General features: G+C 41.5%; 1 protein-coding gene across 1 annotated transcript; it reads left to right on the top strand.

Moving 5' to 3' along the window:
- Positions 1-4086: 4086 nt before the first annotated feature.
- LOC121138129 (speckle-type POZ protein-like) lies at positions 4087-5070 on the top strand. Its single transcript, XM_040740938.1, has one exon. It carries the CDS (start codon positions 4087-4089, stop codon positions 5068-5070), a length of 984 nt encoding a protein of 327 aa, XP_040596872.1.
- The last annotated feature ends 10556 nt before the right edge of the window (positions 5071-15626 follow it).

Below are 15626 nucleotides of genomic sequence, written 5' to 3'. Positions count from 1 at the left end.
TCTATTATTTCAGAAGATTTTTATCTCGTATTCCTGGTTGATTTCATAGTCACTCTGTAAACAGACTGCCCTTTATTTTAAATGTTTCTAAGTACAGATTTCTGGCTAGCTTGTTTACAGGTCTGTGCCCATGATTTGACTCTTATGTGCCCTCCGATGCTAAGAGTGTATGACTGTTCTTCATACTTGTATGTGTTGTTGCTGGATGGTTATTTTCCCTTTTGAGTTAGGGTCTCTGGTAGCCCAGGCAGGATTTGTAGCCACTATGTAGTTAATGGAGGATGAATTTCTCCTTATGAGTTTTCTTTCTCCACACCAAGAGCACAGGCATGCTGCCCGAACATGGAATGTAGAAGCAGTAAATTGTCCTAAGTTCTGTAACCATTTATCTAACTGACATTTAATTATAAGACTACAAAATGAGACAAGATATCAAGCTCCAAATTGTTCTACAGTTAACACCCAGTGGGCCAGGCCAAGATTCTCAGCTTCCATTTTATTCATAATCCTGTCATAAACTATTAATTTGCTTACAGTGATTAAACATTGTAAGATCCAGAATACCTACACCTTTAATTCTAGCACTCAGCAGGGTCCCGAATGGTAATCCACCTGAGATGAAGGACTGACTGGGAGGAGCCTAAAATGGGTGGAAAATTTGCATTTAAGGAAGATATTTAAGCACTGGTCCCTAGAGAAATAGTGAAACACACAGGGATCTGAACAAGATGAATCCAACTGCCTATTTCCAGGAAGCTGAGTTCACAAGGAAATGCTCGTATGATATGTATGTTGTTGAGTCTGTCTTGATGTTGGGAAGAGGGAGGTAAAAGAGTAATAGCCTTGGAAACACTATGGAGATTTGTTTGTTTGAAGTTTGAACTTCACCATATTCCCAGCTTGCTGGACTCAAGGTCCTGTAAAAATTCAGGAGCTGTTTGAATGTCTGTATTCTGGTGGTAACAGTGACACTCACATGAGGACAGAGACTGTGGTAGGCAGAGCAAGAGTGCTGTTGAGACTCCAGGATAGTGTTCCACATACTATTCTTTTGTGCAGTGTTCTCCTGCCACAGCACAGACCTGAACATGATGTCATATATCAAACCTGCAGCAAATGCTAGGGAGGCTTGAGTGTAGGATCTAGAGACTGTGATGTTCCAAGGAGGCAACAAATGCAGAGAGTGTTCAGCCAGGAAGTGGAGCTGACATGAAAGAACATTTTGATAACTTCATGTACCTGAACAGGAGTAATGAATGACAATGACCCAATAATCGGCTTGAAGTATTACCATTTCAAAGTAGGGCTTCACATGTGTTTCCCTTTCTTCTAGTCAGATAACCTATACGAAGCAGCTTCCTTAAAACTTCCCTAACTCAAGAACTTCTAGTGCCTATCCAGTACTGTAGCTAATTGGACCAGCAAAAGATTTTAGAAATGTAATTATGATGTATCTAAGGTTGGAATTTCATGTCTATTATTCAATTAGAGTACCACATTGATGCAATGCAGAGGGATTAGGGTGTCTTAGTGGCCTAGACATCCGGTATCTTCTTCAATCTCTAGCTTCAAGTAGAAGCTCCTTTATTTCCTGTGTTTCAGGTACAGATCATCCTGTATTCCTGCTTCTTGGGGCTAAGATGAATACATATGCGTTATGGGTGTTTGATATTGACCATGATCTAGGCTTTTCACCTAACATCTTCAGATTTGGGTCCTAAATGGGGCACCTGACCTCTACTGATCCCTGCTCTCCTTTGTCTTCAGGCTCTTTTTCAGGATTATATGAGCTAGGGACAATCAGAAGAAGACTGGAGAACTTCCTGGTTAGTATGTCTGTGGATCTCACAACAGACCAACCTGTCCAGAAGGTGGTGTTCCACAAGTTATCTGTTGAAAATTAAATTCCTTTTGTGAAATTCCTGAGCTATAAAACATCAATTCATTTGAAGCAGAATCTTTAAAGGGTAAAATAAAAGTCTCCTTGTTCCTCAAGGTGCAGCATCACAATCAAGTCTCCCATTACACTCATATCCTGAAGTGAGGAAATGACATAAAATGTCCCCATGAATGTCACCAGAAAAAAGTCTCCCAGTGTATTTTGGTCACCCAACACTGATAACTGGATCACATCCCCCTAATCACCAAATGCCTTCAAACTCATCAGTTAGTTCTTTGTTTGTTTGTTTGTTTTGGTTTTGGTTTACGAGACAGGGTTTCTCCGTATTGTTTTGAAGGGTGTCGATCCAGCCCAGCCTAAAACTCACGGCGATGCGCCTGCCTCTGCCTCCCGAGTGCTGGGATTAAAGGCGTGTGCCACCAATGCCCGGCATCATCAGTTAGTTCTTGTTGTATGGATTCACTAGGTTCTATCTTTCCTGTTGATAAATATGGTGCAGATAGTTAGTCATGAAGCTCCAAGGACACAACAGAGGAGCATACTGTTTACTCCAATGGAAAAAAACTCACACTCCAAGTATTTTACCATTGCTAGTTACCCCATGTTGGAGTAAAGTATTGAGCCAGCCCCATTGAATGGTTTGACCTAAGTATGAAATGTGTATATGTCACATATTTGTCCTTTTCCCACCGTGATCTAAATTGCTCTGCTTCCTGTACATTTACCACAATCTCCCAGATTTGGTGATTTTTCAATGCTTAGCGCAGCTTGAGACGTGTGGGCAGGGGACCTGTGCTCATGCATGGGTGTCCCTAGTTATTCTTCACTCGGGGCACAGCTATGGAGCCCTATTATCACCTAGGCATGTTCTCATTGATCTAGATTTTAGGGACTATTAAAAAAACACCAGATATTCTATCTGAAGCTTCCATTGTCATTTTGTGTCAAATCATAAACTATCCTAACTTCCTTCTTCCTTTTAGAGCCCCAGATTTTTTTGAGTTAGTTGCTAGAGCCATGATTTCCATCCAGCTTGTTCTCCAGGGAACACAGGTTTTCTTATCGTTTGATTCTTTTGTTTTGTTTTTGCTTTTTTTAACGCCTTCCAAACTCAAATGTATACTCTAAAGTTATTTCTCGGTCAATCCATTCTGAAGATCTCATATCTGTCTTTGCTTCTCCCAACACATCCATTGTGGGATCCATTCCCAGTCTCATCCCCAGGATGCAAGCTTCTCTCCATGATGATCTGGACATAGTGGACGACAGGTGTAGTACCCACAAAAACCTATTTGTATTTTTTGTTTTGTTTTGTTTTGTTTTTTAGTGTTTCTTAATAATTTTCTGAGTTTATTATCTTTTCAAGCAAACGAATACTTTTATTAACATGTAAGATTTTGTTTTTCAAACAAGGTAGGGGTTTTGTCCTCAAATGCTTCTCAGGTCTGCTACTCAATACACTTAATAGCTTGACTACATATGAACCTTGAAGACGCCTCTTCCTCGAAGATGGTTTGCTCATCACCCCAGATGACGGGTGAGGCACAGCTTAAACGGTAAACTCCAACTGACAGCGGATGTCAGCGCCATCTTCTAATGGCGATAGCGATAGCGAGGGTGGCTCCTCACAGACCTGTAAACAAGCTAACTAGAAATCTGTATTAGAAACATTTAAAATAAATAGCAGTCTGTTTACAGAGTAACTATGAAATCAACCAGGTATACCAGATCAAAAATCTTCTGAAATATTAGACTAAATAATCTTTTATTTAGCATTCACAAACTTTTATATGAAATTCAAGTTACATGTAATACAGTCTTTTTATAGAGTAGTTTAAACAGACTTGGCATCTATATTTTTACTAGCACATATGTGTAACTGTGACCCCCAGGTTGAAGAAGAAGTCCTACATCTTCATTTTGGATCCATTTTAAGCTTCATCCTGCCACAAGCAGATATGTCAATCGACCTGTCACCCGAGAGCTGGGGATACACAGAGATCAGTTTCCAGAAATTCACCTACAATTTGACCATAAGCAACTTCTGTTTCTTCCTGCAGGAAATGAGGGATGCCATTAAAAGCCCAAACTTCTCCTAAGGAGCCAGTGACACAGACAGATGGTGTTTGAATGTACACCCAAATGGGGTTGAGGAAAAAGGAGAAGGCTACTGGTCAGTTTACCTAATGCTGCTCAGCAGTCCAAGGAGCCCAGCATGGGCAAAGTTCCAGTTTTGGATCATCAATTCCGAAGTAGTGAAAACAAAAGACATGAAGATCCAAAGATACTTCATGTTCCTGCTAAATGAACACTGGGGATTCAGTCAGTTCATCCTCCAAGATTTCCTCTTGTCCGAGGAGCCTTGGATACTCCAAGACGATGAGCTCATCCTCCGATGCAAGGTGACTGTGGTGCAAGATGCCTTCGGCATCTCAGAGCAGAGAACGATGCCAGGGATCCAGGTTCCAAGGTACACTATGGCAGATGAGCTAGGAGAGCTGTGGGAGAATTCCCTCTTCACAGACTGCTGCCTGGTGGTAGCTGGCAAGGAATTCTGGGCTCACAAGGCCATCTTTGCAGCTCGCTCTCCAGTTTTCAGAGCCATGTTTGAACATGACACGGTGGAGAGGAGAAAAAAGCAGGTTGAGATCCACGATCTGGAGCTGCGACGCTTTAAGGCAATGATGGGCTTAATTTACACCAAGAAGGCACCAGACCTCCACTACATGGCAGACGCTGTGCTTGCAGCTGCCGACAAGTATGGCCTGGAGAGTTTGAAGGTCATGTGTCAGGAAGTCCTCTGCAAGGACCACTCCGTGGAGAATACTGCCCACATTCTCATCCTGGCTGACCTCCACAGTGAATGGCAGCTGAAAACAGAGGCCATGAATTTCATTACAGCTCATTTTTCTGAGGTCTCTGAGACCTCAAGCTGGAAGACAATGTTGGTTGCTGAATCATACAGCACCCTGTTTTCTGCTCACTGCTCTTTACTCAAGCCACCTCCCAAATGCCTCAAGCAATCTTGGGATACTCTTAGCTGTGACCTATATGTGTATTCCAGGAGCAGCAGCCAACATTGTTACCAAGGACATCTGGGTAGACTGTGGGACACTGCAGTGTTTTTCAAAGAATCTTTGGAAAGACAGAATGGGGGCTCAGGCCTTTAATACCCCTGGAAATCTGTTTAATGACAATTCATTCTAGGATACCCTACCCAGATGCTGTATTGGTATGATTTCTCTACAGTGAGTTGGATACTGGGGATTCAGTTGGGTTGTTGGCCCAAGCACATCCCAACAGGGTTCTATTTGTATTAGACTGAAGAGAACATAGGATCAAGGATTTAGACCAAAGGAGAAAACAAACATGAATATTTGCTTACAAGAGATGAGGAAGAGAAATAAGGCAATTTTGCTCTCCAGACTCAGGGTGTTGGGAGTGGAGGGTTGACTCAGTTGGCCAAAGCAGTTGTTGCACCTGCAGAGGACCAGTTCTATGAGTTCAGCTCTCAGCATATGTAGGAGAATTCTCAAACTTCTTCAACTGGAGATCCAGTGCATTCAAGTCCTCATCTTGTCTCTATGGGTGCATCTTTTTCTGTAAACTAAAGAAAATAAATGGGAATAAAAATTTGACAACCAGTTTGTGGAAACTGTGGTGTTTCTGTTCATCCAGTTCCGCTCAGGTTGTGGGTCTTTGGGCAGCATCGTCATGGAGACACCCTTCACAAGAGGTCCCAATCCTCTTTCTTGGCACTTAAAATAGGCAGAGCAGATGCCATAGACAAAGAACATACTACATCTATCACAGTCTTTTGGTAGTCTAGTCTTTGCATAAGATGTTAAGGTTTTTCCAAGAAGAGCAGGATATTGATTTATTGAGAATCCATATTTTCTCCACCTGAAATGTGGTTCTGTTTTTAGATATTGGGAAAATAATTCTTCCATCCCCACAATTGTTAAATGCATTATCTCTTGGAAACAGGTTCAAAGGCTGGTCCTTTTCCTCCCCTGACTTGTTCTCAGCTGCCTGAATCTTTTGGTTTTCCTTTGACAGCTCTATCCAAGTTATACTGGAGTAACAGATTGAGAGGTTAATCCCAATGAAGCCCCCTGTTGATGTAGGCATGAAAGATTGAAGACAGCATGTCATGTGTTTGTTGTAGTCAGGTTATGGTCATATCATCCCCACTCTGCAGAAAGAATTTGATTTCCTTGGTTTCTTTTGCCATGTTTATAAATTGCTTCATGGCAGACTGAGACTATTTATTTCTAACACTTCTAATTAAGCCAAAATCAGGAAATCAGATAATTTGTTTTTTTAAAGGGGAAAAGGAAAACATATCATTACTGCTTTGTGATATAGCTTAGATTGACTGACTCTCTCCACATGTTTAATCTTGGGTTGGAGACTGCCCACATACAGGAATTGACACATTCTTCCTTGAGGAAAGAACTTCCAGGCATTCATTTGTAGTTTAGAATGGATGTCTCTCTTCTATATCTCTCTGTGTGTCCCTCAACTTGTATCTTTCTTTGTCTCTCTCTGTAAGTCTCTCTCTCATTCTCTCACTCTGTGTCTTTCTGTGCATCACTGTGATTCTTACTCCTATGTTTCTCTCTCAGTGACACCGTGTGTCTCTCTCTGTCTGTGTGTCTGTTGTCTGTCTGTCTGTCTCTCTGTGTGTATACCTGTCTCTTTATCTCTGTTGCTGAGCATCTCTCTGTCAATCTCTGTATGTACCACCACCCCATCTTGCTTCTGTTTCTTTCAATAATAATGTAACAAGTTCTTGGTCTATTTCAGTAGCTTCTTGTTCCCACGTGCTTTTAAAATTGTCATCCTGAGATTTTGGCAAGGGAGAAGCTGATCCAGGTTCTTCATGAATTGTTAAGTGCTGATCGTCAAGTTCTCCCAGAGGAAGGGTTGGCTGTGGAGAAGGATCATGGATGACCTTCTCCAGGTGTTCTGGATATTGAAAACCAGGCTCTGGGAAATCTTGGCACAAGATCATTGTGCCCATTTCTGCTTCATAATGAGTCTCTTGGGGTACAACCTTGTTTCTTCTTTCCTGAGATTGGGGATTCAGATCTTGGAAGTATGGGTGGTCAAGCCAGTGTTGTCCCTCAATTACCTGGTCATCTACAGAAGTTGCTGCCTCTCCAGGATTTGATAAGAAATCTGTCTCTGAGTGTTGAAATGATAGGTTCTGAGATTTCAGAGACTCACTTTCTGGGAAAAGAAGGTCATTTTCTTCCAATCTAATGACTTTCTGCTTCAATTTGGGGTTGAGTGTGTTGTTTGCTGTCTGCCTAATGCTTGTCACTATCAAGATTCAGATCAACTACCTTCAATGCCCTTCACTCATAATGCATTTGACAACTTTCTTGTATGCAACCCTAGAGCTTTCATCCAGTGGCTGAAAGAAGCTGAGGAAGACACCCACAGCTAAACACTGAACTGAACTCCTGGAATCCAGTTGCAAAGATTGAGGACTGATGAGCAAAGTAGTTATGACTTCGCAGAGGAAACCCACAGATAGAGCTGAGCTGAACAAGAGGGAGCTCTTAGATCCTAGACAGAAAGCTGAGAGGCCAGCAAGAACTGATCCAGACTGCTGAATATGGTGTCAGTGAGGAGGGCTCAGCATTCTTTGAGGCCTCAGGCAAAACTACCAGCATTTATCCAGTCATCCAGATGGACTTTAAAGCCCATTCCATTTGGAGGAATACAATCCCCACCTTTACACATGTGGGAGATCCTAGGCCATGCCTGGAGAACATATGACAGACTTTTGAGATCCCCCATGTAGGTCCTCACCCTCCTTGGAGAGTGGAGTAGGGATTAGAGGAGGGATTGGGGGAGAATTGGAAGGGGGTAGGAGAGGAGGGGAGGGAGAAGGAGCTGGATTATACATGTGAAGCAAACTTGTTTTTAATTTAATTTAAATAAAGAAATTTTAAAAAGATTGAGAAATCCATGATATTCATCCTCAGAATCATCCTGTGCCCCAGACCTAAGCAGTGATTTGGTACAATAGTAGAAACAGCTGTGTGTATCTGTTTCACAGTCTCCTCCAGACTTTCTGGGCTTTCTTCTCCCAATCTCTACAGATCTTGCTACAGGGAAGCTGATTTGAACACACTAGTTCAGTATGTCTGAGATTCATTATTTTTCTGTCAGTATGTCATCATCATCCAGGTAGTAATCTTCATGCTGCTCAGGACCAGAGATAAGTAGCACTGGATTCCCTTCCACATCAGAGCCAGATACGGTAATGGAACCATCTCTGATAGTCAGCCATTCCTCTCTGCTATGGCAGTGAAAATTGTTCAAGTGAATGTCTTCCTCTTTTTTGTTTTCCTCTGCTATTATCAAATTCCTATATAGATATAGATGATTGTAGACGGGCGGTGGTGGCATATGCCTTTAATTCCAGCACTTGGGAGGCAGAGGCAGGCAGATCTCTGTGAGTTCGAGGCCAGGCTGGACTGATAACCTCCGAAACAATACAGAGAAACCCTGTCTCGAAAAAAAACAAAAACAAACAAACAAACAAAAAAAAGATATAGATGATTGTTACTACACAAACATGGCCATCGTCTGTTAAACACGATCTCAAGTTGAGGCTGAAATGGCTTATACATGAACAAACTCATCACCAGGCCTCAAACTCCCGCCTCTCTTCAGCATCACTGGAAAATGAATGCCTCCTACAGGCTGAATCAGACTAAATGATCTTAATCAACAGAAACCATCATTTCCTTACTTCTCTCCCATTTCTCAGTCCAAAGGCAGAGAATCCTATCTCCACCTACCTTATCACTAACCCAGATACCCACTGGTGTTGAAGTTCAACTCCCAGGACATGTCCATAAATTTATATCCAACTAGGAACTGCACTGGTCCTCTACTATTATTCCGCAAACATCAAACATACACCCACTCTGTAGCTTCACTCACTCTGCATCTCTAACAGCTCTCCTCAAGTTCTGCAGTCTCTGTCTTCTCTGCATATATTCTTGAGACCCCATGATGGTGTCTGGCTTTCGGTTCACAAATAGCCCATGGGTATATATGCATTCAGAAGAAAATTCTATCATCCTTTATTGAAGTGCACTTAATGAGTACTAACAAAGTGTCAGTTTTTTACCTAGGGATACAGTGACTCCCAGTGCTGGAATAAAAACACTCCAGGCAACCTCTTCCTTGTTCTGGAAACCCCAAAAAAAGACCCAAGGTAACTGAACAAATCCTGGAAAATGTCCTTGACATCTACAAAGGTTGCATAAGTTCAAATTTAAACAAGCTGGGAGCTGTGATGCTAATTGGTCAAGGACTTGTTCAGCTTTTTGAGATATCCTGGCCTCAATGCCAAATAGAGGGTGTTATAAAATGAAAAATTGATTGAAAAATGGTATTACACATCTTTTTGTGTATGCATTGGGACAATATCCTGCCAGAGTGCATTTGAGGTGGTAAGAAAACAAAATATGTATTTTTCACTTCCATCCTGTGTACAACAGAAAAAAACATCTCAGGTTCTCAGGCTATGTGACCTGGGCTCTGTGCCATTTCCAAGCTTCAGAGCTGTTGATTCTAAGCTATATGACTTTAGGAAAATCAAAGATTGACATCAGGTTTGCATGGCTCAGGCTGGTCTCATACTCCTTTATGGCTAAAAATGGCCCTGAACTTCTGCCTCATATATGCTGATACTAGGTATCCTGATACTATGAATGTGTATTGCCTACCCCCATTAGATGCTAATGAGTACCTCATGATGACATTGTGTCCTAATTTGATGTTTATACTTTCTGCTTTCTGGGCATTTTCTACTACTTCTTTGACAGCTTCAAAGACACTAGTCCTATATCTGCTCTTGCTATAAAGCCAAGACAGGAAAGCAATTCTGTTCTACAAGATTTATCTTTTGATAGATTTCCCAAAATTCCCTTTTTTTAGTCTTGTGTATCATAAAGTGAACTTTAACTTGCTCTAAAAGCCATGATGACTTTGAATTGTTTTCAAATGATCTCTAAAAAAAGACCCCTTACACGGTGTGGTGGCACACAACTTTAACTCTAGCACTGGGGAGGGAGAAGCAGACGTACCTCTGTGTGAAATGTAAGACCAAGAAACCCTTACAAGGCACAGTGACACACACCTTTTTTTCATTTTTAGATGATTTATTTATTCTTATTTCATGTCCATTGGTGTTTTGCCTACATGTATGTCTATGTGAGAGTGTCAGATACCCTGGAACTGGAGTTACAGACAGTTGTAAGCTGCCATGTGATGCTAGGAATTGAACCAGAATCCTCTGGGAGAGCAGCCAATGCTCTTAACTGCTGAGCCATCTCTCCAGCCTCCCAGAAGAGATTTTTTTGTGTATTTTTTTATTTTAATTTTAAATAGCTTGTTTTACATGTCAATCCCAGTTCCCTCTCCCTCCCCTCCTCCCGCACTCCCCTTCCACCCTCCCTCCCACCCTATTGCCAAATCCTTCCACATAGGGGATGTCTAGAGTCTATCATTTTACTCTTGGTAGGGTCAACGTACTCCCCTAAGAGTCCAGGCTGAGAGAGCATCTCTCTTTGTGCTATAGGCACATGAAGACAGATTGTATACCAGGGATAGACACTGATCCACAGCTCAGGTCCCCATAGGTTGTCCAGGCCTTCTCACTGACACTCACATTTGGGGGTCCAGATCAGTCCCATTCTGGCCTCCCCACTGTCGGTCTGGGGTCCAAGAGCACTCCCCTGTTCAGATCAGCTGTCTCTGCTGGTTTTGCCAGCCCATTCTTTGCCAATTTGCTCATCATTCCTCTCTCTCTGTCACTGGGTTCCTTGGGTTCAGTTCAGTGCTTAGCTGTGTGTTTGCCTCTGCTTCCATCAGTCCCAGGATGAAGGCTCCCGGATAGTTATAGACATCAAGTTCATTATCAGGAATGGGCATTCGAGGTGGTCCCTCCACTATTGCTTAGCTTGCCAATTGATGTTATACCTTTAGATCACTAGAGGTCACTCTGGTGCCTGATCTGTCTTCGAACCTATGATTCCCTCTTCCCCCTATTCTACCCCCACCCCCTCAACTTCCTGTTCCCCCATGACCAACTCCCTTCACTCTTTACCCCTCTATTCTTCCCAGGTCCCACTACCCCCCCTCGCCCTGTTCCCCATCCATTCAGAGGATCTTGTCTCCATCCTCTTCTCTTGGGTACTATGCATATATGCATATCTTTTAGGTTCTTTCCTGTTTCCCAGACTCTCTATCTGTGGAAGTGCAGACTGGCACTATCCTGATCCATATCTAAAATCCATATATGAGTGAGTACATACCATGTTTGTCTTTTTGCGACTGGGTTACCTCACTCAGGATGGTTTTCTTCCAGTGCTATCCATTTCCCTGCGAATTTCAAGATTCCATTGTTTTTTCTGCTGAGTAATACTCCATTGTGTAAATGTACCACATTTTCTCTATCCACTCTTCAGTTGAGGGGCATCTAGGTTGCTTCCAGGTTCTGGCTATTACAAACAATGCTGCTATGAACATAGTGGAGCAGATGCCCTTGTTGTATGAACCTGCCTCATTTGGATAAATGCCTAAGAGTGGAATTGCTGGGTCTAGTGGTAGATTAATTCCCATTTTCCTGAGGAATCTCCATACTGATTTCCAAAGAGGCTGTATGAGTCGGCATTCCCACCAGCAGTGGAGGAGTGTTCCTCTCTCTCCACATCCCCTCCAGCATAAATTGTCTTCGGTGTTTTTGATTCTAGCCATTCTGACAGGAGTAAGATGGTATCTCAGAGTTGTTTTGATTTGCATTTCCCTGATGGCTAAGGATGTTGAGCACTTTCTTAAGTGTCTCTTGGCCATTTTAGCCTCCTCTACTGAGAATTCTCTATTTAGCTCTGTACCCCACCTTTCAAGTGGATCCTTTGGTGTTTTGGAGACTTGTTTCTTGAGTTCTTTGTAAATTTTGGAGATTAGCCCTCTGTCAGATGTAGGGTTAGTGAATATCTTTTCCCATTCTGTGGCCTGCCTTTTTGTCTTTTTGATTGTGTCCTTTGCCTTACAGAAGCTTTTTAGTTTCAGAAGGTCCCATTTGTTAATTGTTGATCTCAGTGCCTGTGCCACTGGTGTTATGTTTAGGAAGTGGTCTCCTGTACCAACTCGTTGAAGAGTATCTCCCACTTTCTCTTCTAAAAGTTTCAGTGTGGCTGGATGTATGTTGAGATCTTTGATCCATTTGGACTTAAGTTTTGTACAAGGCGATAAACATGGATCTATCTGCAGTCTTCTGCATACCACTACCCAGTTATGCCAGCACCATTTGTTGAAGATGCTTTCTTTTTTCCACTGTACAGTTTTAGCTTCTTTGTCAAAAATCAGGTATTCTAGCTATTACAAATAAAGCTGCTATGAACATAGTGGAACAGAGATCTTTGTTATATGAATGGACATCTTTTGGATATATGCCTAAGAGTGTTTCTTGTTGAACCCCAGAAACAGCTGACCAGACAAAGGTTAACTCTTGAATCCCAGGCATCAGCCTGGGAATCCAACATGGGACTGATCAAGACCCCCTGAATCTGGGTGTCAGTGAGGAGGCCTAGGTAATCTATTGAGCCTTGGACAGCAGATCAGTACCCATCCCAAGTATACACACGGTCTCTGGACTCCCATAGAACAATGTGAGGTGCACTCTCACCCTGAACTCTTGGGGAAGGGTCTAGGCCCTGCCCTATATGAAATGACAGACTATGGACACCCCCATGGAGGGCCTCACCCTCCCTGGGGGAATGAGGGGATAACGGGGGGGGATGGGGGGAGGGCACGGGAGGAGGGGAGGGAAAGGTAGAGGGACCTCGTACTGACTTGTGAAGCAACCTTGTTTCTTATCTAAATTTAAAATGGAAAATAAAAAAAATATTAAAAAAAAAACAAAACCAAAAAAAAATCAGGTGTTCATAGGTGTGTCTAGGAAAAGCAAGCCCATTTCACCCCTTAAAAAACAAAAACATAAACAAAGGATACAATAAAATAAAAAACTAAAGTGACTTATGGTGGTAGTACTTGACTTCAATCCCAGTACTCTGGAGTCAGAGGCAGGAGAAAATCTGTGAGGTCCTGATCTACACATTGAGCTCCAGAACAGCCATGGCCATTTAGTAAAAAGTGACCTATTCTCAAAAAGTAAACAAATGAATAAAAATCCTTCTAAATCTATAGTCACCAGATCAATGCAAATTAAAAATACTTTAAGATTTTAATCTTACTCCAAAATGCTGAAAAACTAAAACCAAAACAGCTCATGTTGCTAAATACATGGAGTGAAGATGTATCACTTTTACATTTATTTGGGAGTACAAAATGGTACAGCCATCCCACTCTTTCAGTCTACCCAGAAGCCTTACAGGGTAACTTACCCTGGATATCAGCAGGTTCTCCATACTTTACCAGATTGCTGCTGTTGTTTGAAGCTCCTGTCCAAGGATCTGCCCTTAAATATATTTTCCATCCAGGCCCCTCCCAATTTCTCCACCTTTTTCCCATCATTGCAACAGACCATCCCACTAAATGCCCCCCTCCAGTTTACAGCTCCATTCTATAGGGGCTTGGTACATTTAAGGATGTATTTCATCAATGAGCACATATAATCTGTGCTGATTTCCTGTGGACTTTGTGCACTAACAATATTTGCCAGGCAATCTCGGTTCATCAGAGGGCCTTGATCCCAGTTGAAATGAGGCCTTCACTACTTAGTTCCTATCTCACTCAGTAATAGAGTCTCAACTCAGGCTACCAAAGATCATCCTATACCTTCTGATTTCTGTCACTTCCTCCTTTTTTCCCCTATTTAGACAGAGTTTCTCTGTGTAGCCCTAGCTGCACCGTAAGTCAGGCTGTCCTAAAAAAATTTGTATGTTAATTCCTCTTCCTCTCGAGTGCAGGGATTAAAGGTGTGTTTCACAATGCCAGACTCCTTTTTTGACAGAAGGATTTTAGTATAGCCCTGGCTGTATTCATCAACCTCACAGAGATCTGCTTGCATCTGTGCTCTTTGTGCTAGGATGAAAGAATTGTCCAACAAATGCAGCTTGGTCACATATTGCTGGAGAAGTGCTGGATAAGCCTTAGAACTTTCTGGCTGTGACTCTTCAGACTTCATACTACAAACACACAGATCCAATTCATAGGAAATAACCATGAGCCTACTGATTAGGGAGGTCAGCGCAATATGGAAAATAATATATTTATTTATCAGAGAAAGAACTTACACACAAGCTGGAAGATCAGAAGCATGGCAGGCTTCCAAGAAAGAGAGAGTTTTTTATTTCTCTTTCTTTAAATATTTCACCTGTGCCCATCCCTGCCCTTTTGGGTGTGAACAGTATTGTGGACTCACCCTTACAATTCCCATTTTAATCTAAATAATAGATTTAAACTTGGTACAAAACACAAACATATAAAACATATATATATATATACATATATATATATAAGAAGGTGCTAAGCAAGTCATAATCTGCTCATATCCTAAGGTAAACATGTCAATCCCATTTAAATCCTAAACTTATCTGAAAGGGATGCCCAAGTCTGAACGCTTCCTTCCAATCTCAACCCTAAAATAAATGAAAACTAACATTAACAAGTGTAAAATATCCTGTATTTTCAACAGTAGGGAAAGAGGGCATGGGATTCTCATAATTACTTCCTGCTGAAATGGGACAATGAAAATCAGAATATGTTAGTGTAACAAGAAACTTAAGTAGGTTAATTAGTCTCTGTTTGGCAGGAGATGCTTGAGATGCTTGAGTGCAGTTTTTGACTGAAGTTCTAATGTTGATTGAAGCTCTTGTCTGAAGCTCTGGTCAGATTGTAGAAGGTGCACTGTATCAGTTCCTTGTTCTGGAGTTGTGTTGAGTGAGGTAGTTCCAAACCGGTTTCAGGATGGTACTCTTCCGGTGGAGTAGATGATGTGAGGCATTTAAAACGCATCAAGTCGAATGAGGTGGAGTTGATGAAGTCAGGCACCATTTTCTTTCCAAAGGGTTTGAACATTTCTTTCAGGAAATTCCTTGTTGTCTGGAAAACTCAAACACTAGTATTAACAAAAAATGTTCAACTTTTATATGTATACATACTGGGAAAGGCACCAACAAGGGAGATAGCAAACATGAAGGAGATTAGACTTTCATAAATGGAACAAAGTATACATAGATAAAAGTCCCTAATTTTGTATTCTTCTGTCTTATATCAATGGCTCTTTGATATAATACAGAAATTCTGAATTTTATTTTAGCAATACGTTTGGGTTTGAAGTAGGAGAGTCAATCCAACTACAAAGCCAGTTTCAGTTAATGAAGTGGGACTAAAGCATATTAAGAAGCCAAGAAAAATGGATATTATAATAACAAGATAGAGAGATTCAGACATTGATACCACACATTGTATTATTGTATGTTTGATGGCCCTCTGGGTAGTTATCCCTTCTTCTTCATATATCCATATACCCTGTATTTTTTCACTGTTTGGATCTGAGATTTCCAGAAAAACAAAAGCAAAACACTTCTCTTTCCATTTATGAAGTCTCCTTACACATAGTACAATATGACCTTATAGATGAGTTTTCACCTTTCCTACTCCTGAGGTTTCTTCTGTTCAGATAGTATCTTGATTATTTTTTATGAAACTCAAAGTTTTCTTCTGTGGA

The sequence above is a fragment of the Mesocricetus auratus genome, unplaced genomic scaffold (genome assembly GCF_017639785.1).
Source record: "Mesocricetus auratus isolate SY011 unplaced genomic scaffold, BCM_Maur_2.0 contig_5593_pilon_obj, whole genome shotgun sequence".
In the NCBI taxonomy this organism is placed as follows: domain Eukaryota; kingdom Metazoa; phylum Chordata; class Mammalia; order Rodentia; family Cricetidae; genus Mesocricetus; species Mesocricetus auratus.
This window is presented reverse-complemented; position numbering and strand designations above follow the sequence as displayed.